At 43.1% G+C, this 24,494-nt stretch overlaps 1 protein-coding gene across 1 annotated transcript in view; it reads left to right on the top strand.

Annotated features, from left to right (window-relative positions):
• The window catches only part of LOC117389419 (germinal-center associated nuclear protein-like), a 39,696-nt gene extending 15,982 nt beyond the window's left edge, over positions 1-23,714 (top strand). The window contains 20 exon segments of the mRNA XM_055230700.1: positions 399-482; positions 485-658; positions 1,558-1,658; positions 2,935-3,066; positions 4,012-4,125; positions 4,766-4,918; positions 5,178-5,375; positions 6,612-6,680; positions 7,931-8,065; positions 10,036-10,209; positions 12,754-12,873; positions 13,007-13,113; positions 13,309-13,406; positions 16,465-16,855; positions 17,509-17,660; positions 18,106-18,256; positions 18,599-18,734; positions 18,895-19,080; positions 21,837-21,987; positions 23,410-23,714. Coding sequence (XP_055086675.1) covers positions 399-482; positions 485-658; positions 1,558-1,658; positions 2,935-3,066; positions 4,012-4,125; positions 4,766-4,918; positions 5,178-5,375; positions 6,612-6,680; positions 7,931-8,065; positions 10,036-10,209; positions 12,754-12,873; positions 13,007-13,113; positions 13,309-13,406; positions 16,465-16,855; positions 17,509-17,660; positions 18,106-18,256; positions 18,599-18,734; positions 18,895-19,080; positions 21,837-21,987; positions 23,410-23,568 — 2,985 coding nt within the window. The 3' untranslated portion in view covers positions 23,569-23,714.
• The last annotated feature ends 780 nt before the right edge of the window (positions 23,715-24,494 follow it).

The following is a 24,494-nucleotide window of genomic DNA, read 5'->3' as shown; positions in this document are numbered from 1 at the left end:
ACCGGGGGGCGCTCTCCAGCTGTAAACGTAAAAGTGAGACAGACGTGGGGAAAGATTATGCTCTGAAGAATTCACTAGTTTTGATTTTGAACGGTCATTTTGCGGAAAACACACAAAGAAATGGAAATGAGGCAGCTTTAAGATAAAGGCAAAGGATCTGGTATCAAAGAAGGAAATAGAGCCACTGCATGTAAGTTTGGAATCAAAGAAGGAAATAGAGCCACTGCACGTACGTTTGAACATGGAATTACCTCTACATATGTCACATCTGCTGCTGTGTCCAACCAGGAAGTAAAATTATAAACTTGACTAAAATGAACAAACTAGAATGATAACAAGTGAGGTCTTAAACACAATGATGGTACAGTATTGATAAACTGCGTTGATCTCTCTTGTAGTCGCCACCTCCAGACCTCCAGCTCCAGAGGCCGAGGCGTCGCCGGAGCGCACCCCGGACAGGCGCTCCGTGTTCGGGGCAGTGCTGGTGCAGTCGGCCCCTCCTCCGTCTTTAGCAGAGGAGACCGGGGAGTCCGCTCGTTTTGTCCCGGCACCAGAGAGGCAGTTCCAGCCGATCTCACAGCCCTCTCCCCCTCCCCCTGCTCCAGCTCCAGTCAAAGCCCCCACTCCTCCACCTCCCAAACCCGTCTACAGCGAAGAGGTATACAATTTATTTCACTATTTATTTATAAGGATATAGTCCTTTGGTCCTTTAGTCGAGCAATTCAGCGAGTTTTAGCCAACGTCGTGTTATTATTTAGATGATGATTTCTATGGGACAAAAGCAGAAAGGAGGAGCTGAAGATCTGGTAGTTTTGTTCGGGTATTTATCTGTAAAAAGTCAGATTAAACTCATGATTCACGAGTTTAATCTTCCATTTGTATGTCTGTGTAAACCCTCAGTCGTCCACAGCAAAAGACGAAGTTTAAATCTATCAACTGGACAAATCGTTGTAGGAGTGAAGACGTTTCGCTGCTCGTCCAAGCCGCTTCTTCAATTCCGCCTAGTACTGTGTAAATAGTGGTTTTTGCATGCGCTCCCCCTGCAGGTGAAGTCTTGTGAGTGCAGTTTGGGACAGACGCACAGACACATGTAGTAGTTTTGAGAGATTTTGCCACGCCCCCTTTTTTTAAAGACGCCCAGTCGATCGGCAGCACACGTCTGTAGTCGAGCGCAGTCTTATTATTATCGGTCTGAAGGAAGCGGCTAACGACACTGAAGCTAACACACCTGTGACACATGTGACGTTTTCTTTAACTGCGGATCATCCCTGGACGACTGAGGGATTACACAGACATCTTTTCTGTAACTATTGTGTAATTTAGACTAGTTTTGGCGCTCGTTTACAGCACGGTCGCTAGGAATGACCTCTACTCGCATCAAACCAGGAAGTAAAACGATAAACTTCACCAGAATAACAAAATAGCTGGAGAAAACGAGGCAAAATGTGTTAAAATCTTAAATATAATTGTGTTAACTCTGCGTCACTTTACAGCACGAAGAAATACTCATTAAATTTTGTGCGTGTGTTTTTTTTTTTGTTTTTTTTGTTTGTTTAGGAGATCGAAGCAGAGTTGAATCGTGTAGTCGAGGAGGTCGTCGACGCTGCAGTGAAGGAAACGGCTGAAGCTGCTGCTCGCTACGCCGCCGCTGCTCTGGAGTCAGTCATGTCTAATGTCGTTTATGCAAAATTATTTAAAGACTGTTCCCAGTTTTTTTCCTATGTGTCTGAGCAAAATTCATCTTGCCCAAGTATTGATACTTTGTTTAAGCAGCTCTTGAGGTCAGGAAGTGCACGTTAGCATGCTAGGTATTGTGCGGTTTCTCGTGATGGCAAAACTCCGCTCTGGTCTCTGAATGTTTTGAAAAGTGCGTATAAACTCATCATGGTGAGTAATTATAATTATGATGCTCTGAATCCATGAGGTGAGTGAGGAGTAACTGCAAAACTAGTTCTGTTTTTAAGAGAAAAAAACGGGTACAGAGACTTTTAAAGAGTATCTTTATTTATTTATTTATTTCCTTTACTTTCTTTATGTCTTTAGTTCCTTATTTATTTCGTCATTTCCTTATTTTTTTCTTTCTTTCTTCATTTTTTTCTTCCTTTATTTTTTTTCTTAATTTCCTTCTTTCTTTCCTTCTTCATTTATTTATTTTCTTCTTTCTTTATTTTTTCCTTCTTTGTTTTCTTCTTTCTTTATTTTTTCCTTCTTTATTTTCTTCTTTCTTTATTTTTTCCTTCTTTATTTCTTCTTTCTTTATTCATCAATCAGGGGACCGTGTACAAATTAATTCTTCTTACAAAAGTAAATCTGACTTGTACCAGATTTCGCTGCATTATCAGTTAAATATAATAAAATGTCCCCATGTCCAGTGTTTCCTTCAGTCCAAACAAACATTAAACATCTGTGCAGGATTTTACAGTGAAACAGAACAAATTAATTAGACTGATGTCGACACATTTGATTATCTAAAACGCACTTTTTCACATTACTGACGTTACTGCTGCTTTGCCATGAATGTTCCCTAATAATGCATTAAGCTTATCTACTCAGCATTTATTCAGTTACAGGTGTTTTCATAGCTAAAGGAATGTATCTTGAAAAACATGCATTCTTACTATGAACAGGGTCGCTTCTCCGCAGACCTGACCTGTAATTTGGCCTGGTTGAGTCGCCTAATATGACATAGTTTTGTTTTGGTTTTTTTAACATAAATACTTACCAGTAATTTCAATATTTTTTAAACGGCAGAATCAAATAAATTCTCTTCTTCCACATTTTCAGCGTAGGGAAAACAAATAAGTTTAATGCCCTATTGTGGAGCTTTCCAGGCAAGGTGTTAACATGTCACGGAGGCAAGCAGGTCCCAATCTAAGTATAAAATAAAAATGCGTTATAGAAATTGAACAAAAGCGTGTTGTTTTTTGTTCCCAGGGTGAGCTCTGAGCAGGTGGAGTCTCTCGTCGCTGAAGTGACCGTGAATCTTCTGAAGGAGATTTCTGTGACTGAAATCAAACTGGAACAAGATCGAATCGCAGACGAGAAACGGCGCATGGAGGAAGCCAGGTGAGCAAGCGCAAACATCCCTCCCGCGCGTATGCTGAATTTAATTTCCGGCGCTTTCTCCCACGTTAAAATGTCGTCCGTGCATGTTTGAGTAATCTAGAGATCTATATTCAGCCCCTCCTTAAGCCTCGTACAGGATCTTAAAGCTAATGTAAGATCCTGTACGACAAAATCCTCCATAAATATACAAAAACATGATACAAAACTGTACACTACGACTTCACAAACCTGGTGTGATGTGCAGTAGTTTCATTAGTGCGATGCAGCGGATTGTGTTGTGATAGTGCTCTGAAGGGGGAGTGACTTAGCACAGAGAGCGAAGAGAGAGGAGAGACTCAGAGCGACAAAAAACATGTGGATATGATTTTTTTTTAGGTGAATATAGCATTTTCAAAACAATAAAAGGAAACGTGGTTGATCCCCCATAGAACAAAAATACCCCTCTTTAAATAAATCAAATACTTCTTTAAAATCCTTCAAAATATCACATAGATCTGAGACGATGACGTTGCAATTTCACATTTCCCAGATCTATAGACGAAGGCTCATTGGAAAAAACCTGCGTCGAACAATAATAATCTTTAATAGGAACGTCACGAGAACATATTTTGAAGTTCGATTTATTGCCACCGCTGACACAAAAACCCAAGAGAAGATTTAAACCACAAAAACTATTACAAATCTACAGTACTGTTAAAACTCATGAATAGCGGCAGAATGAAACACTTTAGTCGCTAGTTTGCATCTGTAATGAGTTATAGACGTTATTAGTTTAAACTTTTACAGCTTAAATCTGATCATACAGCCAAAAAATAACCCAAAATGTCCCAAAAAATATATTGCTTCATCTTTTATATATTGAACGAAAAGTCGATGCAGTGATTTTCGTGACAGGCCTGATCTTTGGTCGTAAAATGTTTGGTTTTTGTTGTTTTTTTTCTTTAGGAGGAAGCAGGAACACGAGGCCTTCCTGGTCGAGTACAGTTTCTCTCTCTGCTCCGAGCTCATGCGTGAAGTTTTGGACGAGACTATCAAGAAAACTGCCGCGTCTGAAATACAGTAAGAACTCAACTTTTAACACTCCTACGAGAGTTATCATCCTGCAAAAGTAACACAAAAGGAATCTGTTTGAAACGCGATGATCAGGCCAATTTGGTGTGTGAAATCATCTAAAAAAACATGTCAAAAATCAAACGTAAACTGTCAAAAAGTCCTGAGTTTGTGTCCAGTAGATTAGACGACTGTAACGTCCTGCTCACTGGCCTCTCCAAACGAGCCTTAAGACAGAACAGAACATCCAGAACATCCAGAACACTGCTGCTCGGGTCAGGACTAGAACCAGGAAGTACTTCGCACATGTGTCCTGTGCTCAGAGAATAGACTTTAAAGCAGCTCAGTGTGAACAAGTCTCTCCATGGACCAGCATCAAAGAACATCTCCCACATGAGCCACAAGAACCATCTCACATGAGGAGGACTAAACCAGGGCTAAACCAGGGCTAAACCAGGACTAAACCAGGACTAAACCAGGACTAAACCAGGACTAAACCAGGACTAAACCAGGGCTAAACCGGGGCTAAACCGGGACTAAACCAGGGCTAAACCGGGACTAAACCGGGGCTGAACCGGGACTAAACCAGGACTAAACCGGGACTAAACCGGGGCTGAACCAGTCTTACTGAACCTCCGTGTAATTTCAGGGAGGCGTTGGATGAGAAAGCCGCCCTAGTGTCTCGCTGCACTGAGGAGGTCTGCTCTGTTTTACTGGAGGAGACGCTGGACTCGGACATCGCTCTTTTGGTCCAACAAATCCTGGATGTGGAGCTGCAGCAAATACAGAAGTACATCAAGAGGTAATGGCCTTCAAATCAGATAATACGGAAACTAATTTATAGCGACCGATACTGATTTTTCCATTTGATGTGTAAGCTGGCTTGGTGCTTAATGCCATACTGTGAAACATTCCAGGCAAAGGAATAACGTGTAGACGCTCTACCGGAAAAGTTACACAGTCCACCTTTTAAGTTGTAGTGGCATAAACTGGCTGTAATATTATTCACTCCCTGTAGATGGCGTGGTGTTATAAAGTGTAACTCTCTCGTTCCCCTGCAGGTGGCGTGACGTGGTGTTCCTGCGGCGTCAGTTGAAGAGGCAGATGAGGGCGTTCCCGGCCGCTCCGTGTTTCGTGGACCCTCGGTTCAGGGTGCGAGCGTTGGCTCCCAGCACGCCGGGCCACGCCTCCATCGAGCTGCTGTCCAAAGGCCTGGTGAACCTGGGCCACTCCGGGAACCTGACCGTGTCCTCCAGCAGGTAAACGCTCAGCTGATTTACCGACGTCGTCCACTTTCCCTGGAGGTGTGACGCTAACTGTAGGCACTGCTCTGTCCTGAACGTCTGTTGGGCTTTAATCTTGGCTTTGATTTAACACAATCTGACCAGAAAGAGCTGGTCTGTGCCGCTAAACAAGTCTCACTCATAACATTACAGTCACAAGCTAGCTAGCGACTCCCGGGCTGTGTCTGAATGTCCACACTATCTCCTACCAGGGGGCGCTATTTAGGGATTTACAGCTACAAAACATATAGAATAATTGTAAAAAAAAATAAAGAAGAGCTGGTTTATCTCACTGTTGATCCTGATTATGAATAAAACACTCTTAAATAAACCGCTGCTGCGTAAAGTCGCTAGCGTTGCCCGTTTACGTTAGCTTGATTTGTTTAAAAGAGCGATACCGGTAGTTTCCACGTCTCAGGTTTAAAAAAAAAGAATAATCCGGCCTTTTTACGAGAGATCCAGCGTGATAGAAACTTGTCTATTATTATTTATTTATTATAACTTGTCCCAGTCCGATCTGATCATTATTTATGACACAAATCAAGTTTTATCAACGTTTAGCCTTTACACTGTTTTTTATTTACCCAGACCCAGAGCGTAGTGAAGCCGTGAGTCTGAGTCTCTAGTGAACGAGTCTTTATAGAGCCTGATAAACAGTGCAGGGCTGTGGAGTGAATGAGGGTTAGGGCTGGGGGAGACATTCAGACACAGCCGTTGTGTGTTTTTGAGGTAACAGCAGTATCGTGACTTGAAGGGTCAATTTCGCCAAGTATAGGACCTTAAAAAAAAAGTAAAAATCTATCAAATCTAATCTCCTGGAACACGTTTTGGGTTGTCGAGGTCACAATGCAAATTTTTAGAAGAAGAAGAACAGCAACACTGCAAAAATGTTCAATTTAGAAAATGTTTAAGAGTTTAGAATGTTCAGAATGTTTTGTTTTTTTTATTATTTTTGTAAAGGCCCATGTCTCCTGCTCCTGTCTGCAGCTCTTCAACGAGACACATTGTTCCAAGAGGCATAATTTTTGTTTCTCATTTTGTTTTTACTCCGTGTTTTGTTTTGTTTTTTACTCCATTAATAAAGCCATGAAAGAGCTCGGGTCTCCGGAAGTTAAACAGTATAAAAATATGCAGAAATCTCACCTTTTATATTACTGAAAGATTGCACTACAAGTTTATTTTATTTTAATCTGCTCTGTTTTTCATTTTCAGGTTGTTGAGAATCAGAGACGAGGTGATTCACCAGATGAGAGTCCAGTACTTCTACCAACTCCTGCTTGAGTAAGAGAAATATATTTATGACGTCACTAAAAAAAATCAAATCATCAAAGAAAAGGACAAATTGCGTATAAAAGGTTTCACGCTTTTTCTAATTCAGACTTGCATTGGTGGGACAAAGTATTTATCATAGTTTTGTATCGGTTAACAGGCAGTTTGTGGAAAAAAGTTGAGTAGAAAAGTACAAAAATACAGGAAGTAGCGCTCAGTTTTAAAGCGGAGCCCCTCGCTACGCCATCAACACTGGAAACTCCGAAGTCCAGAGACAGTTTACAGACAAGGAAGACATTTTTTTCCCGCATTTCCGTTCACCAAATGTGGTTTTTAGAGGCGAGTTCTGAGGACATTTTATTGTTATGTACAGTCTGTGGTTTTAGCACTGCCCGATGAGCATAGGCTGTTTATATAAATGGACACAGCTAACCTGCTAGCTACAACAAAACCTGTGTCCTCTCTCTGTACCTGCTTCTGTCAGACTCGTCATTTTGGTCTTAAATGTTCGTATTAACCCTCTACATGATCCTGGGGCTTTTATTTTGCTATAATGTCCATAAATCAAGACATGAACATTAATAACAGACAAATCAGTTGTTTTTCTTTCCCCGACGTCGCTCCTGTTAGCGTTAGCATCGGGTTTGATTGACAGTGTTGCTAAGATACCTTCAACAGCCTCGCTCCTGATTGGCTCTGTGGTTGCTACGATACTCGAGTGGATTTGCAAGTCTACATCTGCTCCGCGTTTAGCTTTAGCACCAACACGTTTTTTTGTTTTTTGTTTTCTTAAAGAGGCGGAGGCACCGTTTCCTCTCACCACTGCTCTTCGATACGTATTCCCAGCATCTCCGCAGCTTAGAGACATGTAAACGTGAATTGGTTCATAGTTGAATAGTAAAATTACACTGGGCATGTGCGTGGAGCCTCATTAAAATACAAAATGCCGTTACCGCGGTGACTTGAGCCTCATCATACAGCGATATTGAGACAGTGGCGTTACCGCGACGCCCTAAGTAAACGTGCTCTTGTTTATTTTTATTTGTCTAACCATAACTATTGTGTAATTTAGACAAGTTTTCGCTCTTGTTTACGTTATAGTTGCTAGGTAACTTTTACAAAATGACCTCTGTGTACGTCACCGCTTCTGCCCTTTTCCAACCAGCAAGTAAAATGATAAACTTGAACAAAATTTAAAAAACAAAAGCAGAAAAAACTCGAGATGTTGTTCCGATGTGCTGATGCTGTTCACCTGTTTTCAGCGAGGCGTCCTGGGCTCCGTTGGATCTTCCCGCTTTAGTGATGCAACATCTCCAGAACCCGCCTCCAAAAGTCTTCTGGAAAACTCTGCTCCTGCTACCGAGCGAACACGAGACCGGAGCCAGCGTGGCCGACAGGTGAGACGAGCGGAATTATCTAGAACAGGTCTGCCCAAACTTTTTTTTTTTTTTTCAACGAGGCTCATATCAAAATGGACTGGACTGGTCAGCATAGAGAGTAATTCAAATGTGTGTGTACATGCGCAGATCCTCAGTAGGACCCTCTGATTACCCGGGATTACCTCTACCTCTATAAGTCGCTCTGGAGTATAAGTCGCACCGGCCACATTTCACGTACCGTAAATTCAGGACGATAGAGCGCACCTGAATATGAGCCGCACCAGCTGAATTTGAAAAGAAAATCAGTCTTGTTCATAAATAAGCCGCACCTGAATACAAGCCGCAGGTTTTCATATTGTAACGTGAGATATTTACACACAAAGACGGTGCACGGACACGCTTTTTTTAAAAACTGTGCCTGAAAATTGGCACCGACACGACATCAACACGGGATGAACACACCTGCAGGTTTAGAAAATAAAGCTGCACCAACACGGGCATCTGCTTTTATTTCCTTTTGTCGTCTTTTTACATCGACAAAGTTGGATTCATTGATGTCGAGCTCACGTGCAGTGGATCTATTTCCTTCTTTATCTTAAAAACTGCGTCATTTCCATTTCTTCGTGTGTTTTTTCGCAAAATGACCGTTCAAAATCAAAACTAGTGAATTCTTCAGAGCAGAATCTTTCCCCACGTCTGTCCTCACTTTTACGTTTACAGCTGGAGAGCGCCCCCCGGTGGACGTTATCCGGAAAAACTCTATAAATAAGCCGCGCTGTTGTATCGGCCACAGGGTTCAAAGCGTTGGGGGGGGAAAGTCGCGGCTTATAGTCCAAAATTTACGGTAATAATCAAGAAAAAAAAAGTCCCACTGACAATAAGACCTATTTTTTGGGGGAAATTTCTTTTACAAACTCGGAAATAAAGAACAGACATTTTATCTTTAAAGTGAAGTTCTAATAATAATAATAAAATGTGGACCAACAGGCTGAATATCAGTACATCACGCTAACGTAACACATTTATATTTATTCAGCTCCATGAAGCACAGACAGAACTGAACACGTGTCTGGTTTGTTAACGTAAGATATTAACAGTTAATCAGATAAATAAAGCAGAAAAAACAACAAGTTTACGCTGGATCTCACTCCAAATCAATAAATCCACTGAATTCTTCATCCTCGGTGTCGCTTCTGAACAAATCCACCCACTCCAGAGGAAGATGAAGCAGATTAACATTTTCTTTTAGGGGCATTTTGTTCAGTGTTTCTCTTTGTCTTTTAAATCAGCGTAATGTTGATATTTTAAATGTTCAGTGGTTCAGGAGGAGCAGATACTGGTACAAAAAGTCTAGAGCCCCTCGCACAACTGTCACTGTGACAAGAACCAACATGTGACTTTATAGATTTTAACCGTTTAAGGACTGAACACATTATAGACCGGTATATCTCGCCCAGACTTTTATTCTTTTTTAGCCATAAAAATTGTGTTAAAGGGAAGTATCAGAATGTACTGCCTTTTTTCACACATCTACCTCTATTTTACATATCCATCTGTATTTTTCCTGACTGGGAGAATCCCGGCGGCCCCTGCGCTCTGATTGGTCGTCTTCGAGGGACAACATAAGCAGATGACCGTAATGACAGATCCCCGTGCCTCTGCTTTGAGACGCCGTTTGAATTTACACGATAGTTGCGGAGTTACGGCGGAAAACGGAAAATCCGCAACTGCTTTTTATCAGCGACAATCGTCCGGAAAATACGGTACTTAAGGTGATATGGGCCAAATCTGCTGGACGTCTGAGAGCCGTATTTTTTTTTTTCTCCGTGTATTTGAGTTAAATGCGTCCCGCCCCAGTACAGACGTATCGCATCAGCAGCTCTGGAGGTCAAAATGAGTCCGCCGTGTACTGTCGAGACAAAAACGATACTGTCTCTTGTGTGGACGTTTGCCTGTATATTTTTTAAATTTGTGTACGTTTTGTCCAGGATCCTTTGTGATTGGCTGGAGGTGAAGTTGGGGGCGGAGTCAGAGGACTGTTGTCGTGACGGGACCCTTCACAGCCTCAGTGTCTCCAGCTCGGTTCGGGAGAAGGGAGCGAACACTCAAACTCTGCACATCGGGGTCAAGGTGGGCTCCTGTCTTAATCGAACCCTCTTTACGTTTAGCTGTAAGGTCCTGTACGAGGCTCCGCCCACAAGTCTACGTCACCCACGTTCTGCACGACAATCCTCCATAAATATACAAAAACATGACACAAAACTGCACACTACGACTTCACAAACCTGGTGTGATGTGCAGTAGTTTCATTAGTGCGACGCAGCTGATTGTGTTGTGATAGTGCTCTGAAGGGGGAGGGGCTTAGCACAGAGAGCAAAGGAAGCAGGGGCTCAGAGGGTCAAAAACTAAAATGAAACTTGCAAAACATGTGAAGAAGTAAATACCTCCTCTTTAATACCCCATAGAAGTAAATACCTCCTCTTTAATACCCTACAGAAGTAAATACCTCCTCTTTAATACCCCGCAGAAGTAAATACCTCCTCTTTAATACCCCACAGAAGTAAATACCTCCTCTTTAATACCCCGCAGAAGTAAATACCTCCTCTTTAATACCCCACAGAAGTAAATACCTCCTCTTTAATACCCCATAGAAGTAAATACCTCCTCTTTAATACCCCACAGAAGTAAATACCTCCTCTTTAATACCCCGCAGAAGTAAATACCTCCTCTTTAATACCCCACAGAAGTAAATACCTCCTCTTTAATACCCCACAGAAGTAAATACCTCCTCTTTAATACCCCATAGAAGTAAATACCTCCTCTTTAATACCCCACAGAAGTAAATACCTCCTCTTTAATACCCCGCAGAAGTAAATACCTCCTCTTTAATACCCCACAGAAGTAAATACCTCCTCTTTAATACCCCACAGAAGTAAATACCTCCTCTTTAATACCCCATAGAAGTAAATACCTCCTCTTTAATACCCCACAGAAGTAAATACCTCCTCTTTAATACCCCACAGAAGTAAATACCTCCTCTTTAATACCCCATAGAAGTAAATACCTCCTCTTTAATACCCCACAGAAGTAAATACCTCCTCTTTAATACCCCATAGAAGTAAATACCTCCTCTTTAATACTCCACAGAAGTAAATACCTCCTCTTTAATACCCCACAGAAGTAAATACCTCCTCTTTAATACCCCACAGAAGTAAATACCTCCTCTTTAATACCCCACAGAAGTAAATACCTCCTCTTTAATACCCCATAGAAGTAAATACCTCCTCTTTAATACCCCACAGAAGTAAATACCTCCTCTTTAATACCCCATAGAAGTAAATACCTCCTCTTTAATACTCCACAGAAGTAAATACCTCCTCTTTAATACCCCACAGAAGTAAATACCTCCTCTTTAATACCCCACAGAAGTAAATACCTCCTCTTTAATACCCCACAGAAGTAAATACCTCCTCTTTAATACCCCACAGAAGTAAATACTTCCTCTTTAATACCCCACAGAAGTAAATACCTCCTCTTTAATACCCCACAGAAGTAAATACCTCCTCTTTAATACCCCACAGAAGTAAATACCTCCTCTTTAATACCCCACAGAAGTAAATACCTCCTCTTTAATACCCCATAGAAGTAAATACCTCCTCTTTAATACCCCACAGAAGTAAATACCTCCTCTTTAATACCCCACAGAAGTAAATACCTCCTCTTTAATACCCCACAGAAGTAAATACCTCCTCTTTAATACCCCACAGAAGTAAATATCTCCTCTTTAATACCCCACAGAAGTAAATACCTTCTCTTTAATACCCCACAGAAGTAAATACCTCCTCTTTAATACCCCATAGAAGTAAATACCTCCTCTTTAATACCCCACAGAAGTAAATGCCTCCTCTTTAATACCCCACAGAAGTAAATACCTCCTCTTTAATACCCCACAGAAGTAAATACCTCCTCTTTAATACCCCACAGAAGTAAATACCTCCTCTTTAATGCCCCACAGAAGTAAATACCTCCTCTTTAATACCCCACAGAAGTAAATACCTCCTCTTTAATACCCCGTAGAAGTAAATACCTCCTCTTTAATACCCCGTAGAAGTAAATACCTCCTCTTTAATGCCCCGCAGAAGTAAATACCTCCTCTTTAATGCCCCGCAGAAGTAAATACCTCCTCTTTAATGCCCCACAGAAGTAAATACCTCCTCTTTAATACCCCACAGAAGTAAATACCTCCTCTTTAATACCCCACAGAAGTAAATACCTCCTCTTTAATACCCCGCAGAAGTAAATACCTCCTCTTTAAGTATATTAAGATCTACCTAAAATAACATTTTAGTCAAAGTTGCGCTATGTAACTTTTCATTTGTTTCTTCTTCTTGGCATGAATGTTCCACACTATGGCATTAATCTTACAGTTACAGGTCAGATCTGTGGGGAGATGAAACCCGCTCACAATAAGAATGCTTTTACGTTTTTATTGTTTTCTCTGCTATAAAAACACCTGTACTTGACTAAGTGGATGATAGCCAAGTAAAGGCCATACTGTGGAATATTCCAGGCGAAGCATTGTAATCTCCGTGGAGACGGTGAGAAATGCAGTAAAGTTGCATTGTAAACCTTTAAATAGTATTGTGGTACAGTCGGAGTGACCCTAAACGTTTCCTCTCAGGTTTTCCCACGGGCCTTTATCTGAGGGACAGTCTGTGTAAAGCGGAGGAGTGCTCTGAGCTCCAGGGCACCGGGGCGCTCCTGATGCTGCTCCCGGCCTCGTCCCTCCTCGACCCCCGTCAGAGCGACCCGGACGTGCCCCTCCTGTCCGACCCCCGTCAGAGCGACCCGGACGCGCCCCTCGTGTCCGACCCCGTCAGAGCGACCCGGACGTGCCCCTCCTCTCCAACCCCCGTCAGAGCGACCCGGACGTGCCCCCTCCTGTCCGCCCTGCTCCAGCTCAAAACAGCTCCAGCAGGTCTGCACGTGGCACTGCCCTCTGCCCCTCGGGATCCTGGTGCCCGGGCAGGAGAGGGACGAAGGGCACACGGCGAGACTGGACGAAGGTAGAGGACCACACGGGAAAACTTTATACTAATGGATAAATTTAACTGTAAAGGTGCAGTGGTGAAAGACTCAAACCTAATGGAGCTTTGGATCTCCTTGTGTGTGTTTATACCTGCTCCTCCTCTTCTGGATCTCCTTGTGTGTGTTCATACTCGCTCCTCCTCTTCTTTTTATTATTATTTGTGTGTTTTCAGCGCTGATGTTGTCCAAACTGGTTGAAGACGGACTCATCTCAGAGTACAGCTTTTTCTTCCTCCCAGAAACCACCAGTGACCTACAGGCGACCAAAAAGGTATTTCAGATACTAATAAAAGAGTGTGAGTATGGGACGAGACTGAAATGAGGCGTCACCATTATCAAAATTAAAAACATCCGGCTCCACCCGTTCTGACTCTGGCTACAAGTCACTTTCTATTGATAATCTGTCCCTCTCTCTGTCTCTGCTGCTTCAGACTCATTTTGGTCTTAAATGTTCAGATTAACCCTCTACATGATCCTGGGGTTTCTTTTTTTTTTTTATTGATTTTGAGTTTATTTTATTTTGTATTAATTTTTTCTTGTTATTTTGAGTTTATTTTTATTTATTTTTGTTTTTTGTTATTTTGAGTTTATTATTTATTTTTTCTTATTGAGTTTTTTTTTTGTTATTTTCATATTCCTTTTTTTAGTTATTTTGAGTTGTTTTGTTTTCTTATTTTGAGCTTTTTATTATTATTTTTTTGTTGTTTTGAGTTTATTTTTTTTATTTTTTTTGTTATTTTGAGTTTATTATTTATTTTTTTCTTATTGAGGTTTTTTTTTGTTATTTCATTTTCCTTTTTTTAAATTATTTTGAGTTGTTTTGTTTTTCTTATTTGAGCTTTTTTATTATTATTGTTGTTGTTGTTTTGAGTTTGTTTATTTTATTTTTTGTTATTTTGAGTTTATTATTTTTTTCTTATTGAGTTTTTTTTGTTATTTTCATATTCCTTTTTTTAGTTATTTTGAGTTGTTTTGTTTTTCTTATTTTGAGCTTTTTTATTATCATTTATTTATTTATTTATTTATTTTTGTTATTTTGAGTTTGTTTGCTCCAAATCGCACCTGTAATGTGAACGCTACGGGTGACACTGCCTGAATCCGCTTTTTTTTACGCCGTCTATGAGGAGAAGTACTGTTTTTTTCCTGCACATTCTGCTGAAACAATTGCGATTTATCTCTGTTGGCGATTATCAAAATTACATAAAAACTCCCAGAAATGATCACTGTCGACCCTTTTTGTCACGATAAACGATGTTATGTTGATGTTTATCGTCCCATCCCTATAATCGAGTGGTCCAGTGACGAGAACGTGCAGGAATTTAACCACAACCCACAAGATCCTTTTCTTTTCCAACGATCAGACAGTGGCGTCAGCTCCAGACAGTCTGACCTCGGCTGTAGATCTTAATAATTTCACTATAAATTTGAAAAAAAAAAAAAAGCACATTCTGGATCGTCAAGCGCGTCCACATCAGTTTGTTGTTGTTCACGGTAAAAAAAAACCTTTCACATTGCGATGTTTAATATCCGTTTGGACTGAAGGAAACGTCATATGTGGGACACGGGGACATTTTATTGCGGGGGCGTCAAACTCAATTTCACCGAGGGCCGCATCAGCAAAATGTTTCGTCTCAAATTTGCAAAGATATAAAAAAAATGTCTGTGTAACTGCGTAACTCCTGATAAACTGACATTTTAAGACAGTCATACATTTAAATTTACCTTGCCGCGGGCCACATAAAATGACATGGCGGGCCGCATTTGGCCCCCGGGCCTTGAGTTTGACACATGTGTTTTACTGCTAATGTTAATGATGAACTGTTAGTCTTATATAACTGTAACGAGATGTGTGTTTTTAATGTGTGTTCACCTGCAGATGGAAAGTAGCTGCAGTTAAATCTGGTACAAATAGACCTGTCTCGATAGCACATTTTGAAGCGTGTTACCTCGCTACAGAGAAATACTGCGATAAACGATAATATTTAAACTCCTTTATGCCACTGACGCAGTAGGAATAATCCAGGATAAGCCCAGTAAAGTCATTTTAAATAAACGGTATCATTAAGTGGCCTGAGCTGCAACAAAGTAATAGCAGAATGAAGCCATAAAAAAGCTGAAAATACCACAAATCTCCGCACTTTTACAAATAAATCATACGCACAACGCATTTTGAGACCCACATTGTCGCTTTACAATCAAAAAATGTGATTAAAAAAAGGCAAGTCATGAGATCTGTCAGTTAGATTTGTTCTGTTTTACTCACAAAAGTGTTTAATCACATCGGCGTCTTCGTGTTTGTGAGTTTGGCGTGGACCAGTTCTGTTTGCTTCACGTTCGGCAGATTTCACACCTCTGGATTTGTTTCTGTAGGACTGTTTTTAAAAGTATCGCGTAAACCGAACAAAGATACGGGGCGTTACTGAACTAAAGCAAAAGATACAGACGCAACTGCAGCGAGCGCGGCGAGGAATCCGGTCCCGTTTTGATGCTTCGTGCCACTAATGGAGAGGTGGATTAAATGAGGTCAAAACTGTGTAAACCACTGAGCACAACAGAACAAGTGTGATTCTTTCATTTATTGAACGATAAGTCGATTTATTAATGATCGCGACAGGTCTAGGTGCAAATCATCTTTTCATTTGTGAGATTAATGAATTTGAACATGGTCCCTGACTAAGAGGAGGAGAGAGGGTTAGGTTACACAATTATTCATGCAAAGAAGAAGGGAAAAAAGGATGGAGGAATGGAGGAGGGGGAGAGAGGAGGGAGAGGAGGGAGAGGGAGAGAGGGGAAAGGGGAAAGGGAAGGGGAAAAGAGGGGAGGGAAGGGAGAAGAAGAAAGGAAAGGAGAGGGAAGAGGAGGAAGGAAAGGGGAGGGGAAAAGGAGGAAGGAGTGGGAGAAAAAAGGAAAGAAAAGAAGGGAAAAGGGGGGGAGGAAAAGAAGAGGAAAAAAAATATATATATAAATAAAAATAACAATAAATAAATAAAACAGAACGGAGACTCAACCCTGAAACAGAATGTTAAAACTTTTAACTTTATAACTAATAACTAAACTCACTCGTTCACTCATTTTACCTGCTCAATTATAAAACGTCAGATCATTGTAAGTCCCCAGCCCCGCCCCCTCAGCCCCGCCCCCTCAGCCCCGCCCCAAGCTCATTGTTTTCTTCCTGTTTCTTGCCTCATGCTTTGTTCCATGTTTGTCATTCTCTTGTCTGTATCTTTGTCTTTGCATGTTTAAAAAAAAGGAGGAGAGGCTAACCACTCTGCCACGCTCTTTGTCTAAAGAAGTGTTTTATTCTAAAGTGTCTCTTTCTTTTCTTGCAGTTGACCGATTCCTTGCGTTGGCTTCTTTCCCGCGCTCCTCCCGAGTTCCCGCTCTCCTGCCAAACTCTGGTCGGACTCGTGGAAACCGGATTGAGTCGGGATTTCAGCTCCAGGGTCTATTCCCACAGACGGGAGCGCGCCTCGGCCGGCCTGCCCCCGCCGCGCCCCCTGCCCGTGATCCGCCTGTACAACGCCGTCCTGGAGCACATCGCTCAGGGGGTGTCCTCTCCAGAGCTGTGCGGACTGTCGTGGCCGCCGGTGGAGTTTTCCGCGCCGGGGACGAGGGAGTTTGTGCCTCACGTCGGGTGGAACGGCTCCGAGCACCTGAAGTGGATCAGAGACGCCATCTTGAGTCTGCAGCTGCCAGAGTGGGACAGTGAGTCTCCTACAGGTCGGTCAGCGCTGCACAAATGTTCACTCAGTTTAAAATGTGTGGGCGGAAAAGCGTTGTATAAAAATGTGACCAAGGTGGGCTGCACGATTTTGATTTAAAAAAAAAAAAAAAAAAAAAAAACTCAAAAAAATTGTGATGTCGATGCCGATCCAATCTGCTCATTTTGAATTATTTTATTTGCACAGTTTAAGTCCGAAAGGCCGACTTAAAAAGAGCCTAATAAATTATAATACTGTAAAATAAAGTCTTACTCTCCTCCAGACACAGACATGAGGTGATGTTTGAGCCTCTGTTTCTAAAGGCAGTGTGTTTTCGCCGTATTATTCACGTCTGAGGTCTGTAAAAAGCCTGAAGCACACGGCGACTTCACAGATGTAAAGAAGCACATTCGACTGTTCTACTCCTCTGATTTGTCCAAAGTTTGGTTTTCACTTTTAAGGCTTTGTTACGACATTGCAAAGGTAAAACAAACGCTGTTTCTCTCATTTATACTGTTTTAGCGACTGGATCGGCAACGATACGAGTGTCGGATCAGGATATCCCTAATTGAACAGAATAGAATTTGTAGATCACCAAAATTTGAATATGGAGTATAAATCTGAGTTGTTTTATTCCAACAAAACTGATTTCATTCTTGGTTTTATTTTCAGACTCTTGGTCCGAATTGTGCTCCTCCATCTTCTCCTACGCGGCGCAGATCCCGGTGTCGCGTCGCTCTCGGCCTCTCCTCACGTCACGCCTCGATAACCTGCTGCAGCGAGTCCGGACCAGAGCCCGGACCAGGAGGACCCCCGGAGCCAAGGTCCAGACTTGTGATTGTTTCTAAAATGAACAACAAATGAACACGTTTTTTGCATGTAAATGACCAAAGAATGAATCACAAAACTGGAGACGTTTCACTTTATACCACAGACTGTATAAATGGACATAGCTAACCTGTTAGCCGCCGCCGCGTTACAAACAGGAAGTGATCATGGATGCACATCCAGCTCCGGTATTGAAACTCTGTGTCCTCTCTCTGTCTCTGCTGCTGTCAGACTCATTCTGGTCTTAAATGTTCGTATTAACCCTCCACATGATCCTGGGGGTTTTATTTTGCTATAATGTCCATAAATCAAAATATGAACATTAATAATAATAATAATAATCACACTCACTCGGTCCACGTCTTTACACGCTCCTTTGGGTCATTACAGTAGAAGAAGCAGGTTTAAGTTTCAGACTCGATTGTTTTGTGATTCCCTCAGGTCTCGTGGAGCTCGTGGGCCCACACAGAGGAGGAAGAGGAGGAGCAGCAGGAGGACTGTCCAGAGTGGGTCCCCTGGGACGATGTTCTAGTCGTCTGCATTGACCACAAACTCAAGGACTGGACACTGCCCGGACCCCCAGTCTGTGAAGGTGAGAGGAGGGAGGAGAGAGGGAGGAGAGAGGAGAGGGGGGGAGGAGAGAGAGAGAGGAGAGGGGGAGGAGAGAGGGAGGGGAGAAGGGAGGGAGAGAGAGGAGAGGGGGAGGAGAGAGGGAGGAGAGAGGAGGGAGGGGAGAAGGGAGAGAGAGGGAGGAGAGAAGGGGGAGAGGAGGGAGGAGAGAGAGGGGAGAGGGAGGAGAGAGCAGAGAGGGGAGAAGGGAAAGAATGAAAGGAAGAAGGTGAGAGAGGGGGAGGAAGGGGGAGAGAGAATCTAATAAAGACCAGTTTGAACACGTTTAAACCAGAGGGTTTCTTCTTCTCTGTTTTCTTTCCAGACGCTGTGACAGAAGATGGAGAGATCCTGGTGTATTTTCCCTCTGAGGCTCTGAGCTGCTTCACTCCTCCAGACGAGTGGAACGAGGCCGTGAAAGAAACACACAGAGAAAAGCAACAACAACGACAACAACAACGGTACGACGCACACCCAGAGTCGACGATGTAACTCTGGTTCACATTGAGTGTTAATATAAACAGCGGAGGGCCAGTCATACAAAGAGAATCCTTCAGTGTTTTAATCGGCGCCCTCTGGTGGTGAACTCAAACCTTTAAATACTCCTCTTCTGTGTTTCAGGACGAGCGCGGCTGCCAGGGTCCCTCCTCTCTCTCTTTCCCTGCAGAAGAGACTGTTTTTCAGCCCGAAGGAGCCGGAGCAGCTCCCCGAGTCCGGCCTGGACTTCAGTTACACCCCCACACCAGAGGAGGCGCTGGCACACAGAGTCCTGCAGCAGCTCGAGGAGGAGAAGCAGGAGAGCAAGAGGTGAGACCGCAAAAGTGGCATCTGTCTGCGCCGCGTCTCAGTCCGGCGGTTTCGCACTTCGTCGGCCGCGTTTGAAGGGCGCTTAACGTCACTTCCTGTCCCGTTTCACGCGCCCGACGAATGCGCCCTGCGTTTCCACGGAGGTCAACCGTGAACGTGCACTCCTGTATCCCATCATGCACCGCGCGTCACTTCCTCTACGGGACAAAATGGAGTCCGCGGCCGCTACGGAAAACACTTTTAAATGTAAGCGCCGGTTTACCTCACGTACAACAGTGCAACACGAAACTGTTAAAAAGAAGCAGTCGTTACAGTTGCTAGGTGATGTAACTTAAGCATCGTGACGTAAGCGCAGACGGCGCACGGACGCTCTGTGGTCTGTCCCATTTCAGCACGGCCTTTGCGGTCGACGGAGGACACGACATGGGCCGATCCACGTGACATTTAAAAAAGTGGCACAAAGTTCAGCGTCTTTTCTGTCGATTTAACTGAACAAACGTCACATGATTTTTTAACCACGACTTCAGAAAGTGAAGCCGATATGTAACCACAAAGACCAGACTGAACCAGGACTGAACCAGGACTAAACCAGGTCTAAACCAGGACTGAACCAGGACTAAACCAGGACTAAAGCAGGACTGAACCAGGTCTGAACAAGGTCTAAACCAGGACTGAACCAGGACTGAACCAGGACTAAACCAGGACTAAACCAGGACTAAACCAGGACTGAACCAGGACTAAACCAGGACTGAACCAGGACTAAACCAGGACTGAACCAGGACTAAACCAGGTCTAAACCAGGTCTAAACCAGGACTGAACCAGGACTAAACCAGGTCTAAACCAGGTCTAAACCAGGACTGAACCAGGACTAAACCAGGTCTAAACCAGGACTAAAGCAGGACTGAACCAGGTCTGAACAAGGTCTAAACCAGGACTGAACCAGGACTGAACCAGCTCTAAACCAGGACTGAACCAGGTCTAAACCAGGTCTAAACCAGGACTGAACCAGGACTGAACCAGGTCTAAACCAGGACTGAACCAGGACTAAACCAGGACTAAACCAGGACTAAACCAGGACTGAACCAGGACTAAACCAGGTCTAAACCAGGTCTAAACCAGGACTGAACCAGGACTAAACCAGGTCTAAACCAGGTCTAAACCAGGACTGAACCAGGACTAAACCAGGTCTAAACCAGGTCTAAACCAGGACTGAACCAGGACTAAACCAGGTTTAAACCAGGACTAAAGCAGGACTGAACCAGGTCTGAACAAGGTCTAAACCAGGACTGAACCAGGACTGAACCAGCTCTAAACCAGGTCTAAACCAGGACTGAACCAGGTCTAAACCAGGTCTAAACCAGGACTGAACCAGGTCTAAACCAGGACTGAACCAGGACTAAACCAGGACTAAACCAGGACTAAACCAGGACTGAACCAGGACTAAACCAGGTCTAAACCAGGACTGAACCAGGACTAAACCAGGACTGAACCAGGACTAAACCAGGACTAAACCAGGACTAAACCAGGACTAAACCAGGACTAAACCAGGACTAAACCAGGACTAAACCAGGACTGAACCAGGACTGAACCAGGACTAAACCAGGACTGAACCAGGACAAAACCAGGTCTAAACCAGGTCTAAACCAGGACCGAACCAGGGCCGAACCAGGGCCGAACCAGGACTAAACCAGGACTAAACCAGGTCTAAACCAGGTCTAAACCAGGTCTAAACCAGGTCTAAACCAGGACTGAACCAGGACTAAACCAGGACTAAACCAGGACTAAACCAGGTCTAAACCAGGTCTAAACCAGGTCTAAACCAGGTCTAAACCAGGACTGAACCAGGACTAAACCAGCTCTAAACCAGGTCTGAACCAGGTCTAAACCAGGTCTAAACCAGGACTGAACCAGGTCTAAACCAGGACTGAACCAGGACTAAACCAGGACTAAACCAGGACTAAACCAGGACTGAACCAGGACTAAACCAGGTCTAAACCAGGACTGAACCAGGACTAAACCAGGACTAAACCAGGACTAAACCAGGACTAAACCAGGACTAAACCAGGACTGAACCAGGACTGAACCAGGACTAAACCAGGACTGAACCAGGACAAAACCAGGTCTAAACCAGGTCTAAACCAGGACCGAACCAGGGCCGAACCAGGGCCGAACCAGGACTAAACCAGGACTAAACCAGGTCTAAACCAGGTCTAAACCAGGTCTAAACCAGGTCTAAACCAGGACTGAACCAGGACTAAACCAGGACTAAACCAGGTCTAAACCAGGTCTAAACCAGGTCTAAACCAGGTCTAAACCAGGACTGAACCAGGACTAAACCAGGACTAAACCAGGACTAAACCAGGTCTAAACCAGGTCTAAACCAGGACTGAACCAGGACTGAACCAGGGCCGAACCAGGTCTAAACCAGGTCTAAACCAGGTCTAAACCAGGTCTAAACCAGGTCTAAACCAGGTCTAAACCAGGTCTAAACCAGGTCTAAACCAGGATGACACGTTTGTGAAGCTGATCCCAGACAAATCCTGAGCAGGTTCATCATTTGTGGATCAGAAGTTTGGAGATTTCTTCACAACATCTAAAATTGTGAAATTATTGTGAACTCGACGTGTAAATGTCAAATTGAACTGACGGGACCAGGAAAATGTGACAACGCTTCAACTTTTATTCACGCTGATGTATTTTATTATTATTCTATAAAGTGTCACCAATTTGAGGAAAACGATGTGGGTTTGTCCAGGATGATGGAGCAGTTCCAGCGCTGGTCTGAAGGGGGTGCTCTGGAGCAGCTGTGCACGCCTCTGTTTATGCCCTCGTCCACTCTGCTGACCCTGCCCACGCTGGTGCCGCCCCCTACAGGCAGGACCAGGGAGGCCACGGCAAACGCTCAGGTATAACTCCAAAATTAACAACAAAAACGTCTTTATCTGAGCTTTTGTTCACGTGATGATGTCGTTTTCTCATCCACACGTTTATCCTGCATGTTTTTTTTTCCAGAGTGACCTGATATTTGTGCGTCACTCTGAAGTTCTACACATTATGAGTCTGGCGTGGCGTTCGCTGAAACCCGTCGGAAAACACTGAACGTCGTGGCGATTATTTGAATGTGATCGGTCGAGTTGAAAAGCGCAGACGTCCTCCCCGTCCACAAACGCACAAACGCACAAACTCTGATCTTCTGGCATCTTTTTCACTAAACTAAATCGTTCGTCCTGACGCTAAAATCGGCCGAAGTTCATTTAATCCAATCAATTCGATGTGTTTTTGTAACACCCAAAATCACAACAACGTCGCGTCTAAGGGCCGAACATGAGAATGAATTTAACCGACAGAAAATTATACAATCAACAGTGAAAGAGAAACACGAAACACGAAAATGAATCAACAGAAAACAAGCAAATGGAGACGTGTCCCAGAGCGCCCCCTGTCCTCAGACCCGCAAAAACTCAAAAACTCATTAATCAAACGTGAAGGAATGAATCGAAATGTGATTTTTTGTAAGTCCGTGATGAGGGATTATTGTTGTAACATGAATAAAAGGTGATTTTATATAATATTGATTAAGGCTGGATATCGCTGAGCTTTTGCAGATACGATACAGTACTTTTTCGATTCGATACGATACGATATGTGTCAAATTGATTCAATACGATTCCGTGGCTTTTTTTGACCCTTAATGATGAGCCACATTTTCACCAAAAAATCCACATTAATGGAGCTTTTCTCTTGTGTTTCTGAAGATGATGAACATAAAGTGCGTTTTGTCTCATGTTCAGATTGTTCCACTGGTCGATATTTTTCATCCATATTTACATTTACACAGAGACGTGCAGTTTAACGGCTCTGAAGAATCACAACAGATCCACTAAAACACCACTCTGATCATAAACGTTTGTGTTAAACCTCAGTCTGTGCAAAGATAATATCAAATAAACATGTTTTAAAAATCAAAACGGTGAATCAAACGTCAAATGTCCGACATAAACGAGTTTGTTTCCTCACAAATGTAGAGCTGCGACAGAATCATCTGGAAAAATAAACAAGAAAATACATCGATACAGCAGCCCCCGATATCGATACTGTGGCATTATATTCTATTATTTTGCCGCTGATATTGATTAAGTGATTATCCAGATGTATTTTGTATTTTCACTTCTCAAAAAACTTTCACTCCAAAACGTCCCAACCAGCTGTCATCGTTTTAAAGACAAACGGTGTTTAATTTATCTTTGTGGATCAGATCTCCATCCCCGACGAGCATCTCTCTGACTATAAAAGTTACACGGTGGATCTTTAATTTACCTTCTGCGCAGGTTCTGGAGCCGGAGGCGGGGTCAGATTTCCCTAAAACTCCTCGTCCGCCTCTGTCCTGGAGGGTGGAGGAGCTGGAGCGTCGGATCACGGCGAGTCGAGAGGAGGAGCGAGCGACAAAACTGCAGCTGAGTGAACTGTTAAACATCGTACAAGACTGACTTTAAACGCTCGAGGACAGAAAGAACTGATATTTTTATTACTGAAGTGGACTATTTTAAACTTTTTTTCATAATGTGACTGTTTAAAGTCTTTTTTTATTGAATAACTGTATTTGAAGTGCAGAGAAATGTTTGAGACTGTTGAGTTATGAAAGTTCGTAAAAGGACAAAATCTGGAATAAAAGTGATATTTTTCATGTCATTTGTGTGGAATCCAGTACTTCATGAAGATGTGAGTCTGATCAGGAACCTCCCACAGTTCAGATGGGTTTGATTGACAGGTGGATTAGCCAATCAGGGACACACGGACCGTCTGTGTCAAATCAAATCTGGTTTATCTGGAAAAGAGAAAGAAATATGACTGAAAAACATGGAGGATTTGAGCAGAATGAAAGAGAAGAATCAGAATCCTTTTATTTGCATTGTCTGTGAACACAGTTCACAAACTAGGAACTTATTTTGGTGATAAAGTGCAACATAAAACATAAAACACTGAATAAATACAAATACAACTGATCCTGAACAAACTGTTCTTATGACGAGAGGTTCTGGTCCCAGTGGACCGTAGCCTCCTGCCAGAGGGAAGTGGCTCAAATAGTCCATGTCCAGGGTGTGTCAGCTGCTCTACGGCCTGCTCCCCCCGAGTCCTGGAGACAGGTCCTGTAGAGATGGAAGGAGCAGCATCACCTTCTCAGCAGAGGCACAATGTGCTGCAGTGTCTGTCCCTGGCCTCAGTGAACCACACAGTGATGGAGGAGGTGAGGATGGACTCAATGATGGACGAGTAAAACTGCACCATCATCTGGACCGGCAGCTTGTCTTTACTCAGCTGCCACAGTTGGAACATCCTGTGATGGGCTGAATCACTAAACTGTTAATCTGAGGTGAGAGAAATGTTTGTAAATTACTGTATTTGGGTCTGGTGT

Source organism: Periophthalmus magnuspinnatus, chromosome 21 (genome assembly GCF_009829125.3).
Source record: "Periophthalmus magnuspinnatus isolate fPerMag1 chromosome 21, fPerMag1.2.pri, whole genome shotgun sequence".
NCBI lineage: Eukaryota > Metazoa > Chordata > Actinopteri > Gobiiformes > Gobiidae > Periophthalmus > Periophthalmus magnuspinnatus.
Note: the sequence above shows the minus strand (reverse complement) of the source record. Positions and strands in the feature narration are given on the sequence as shown.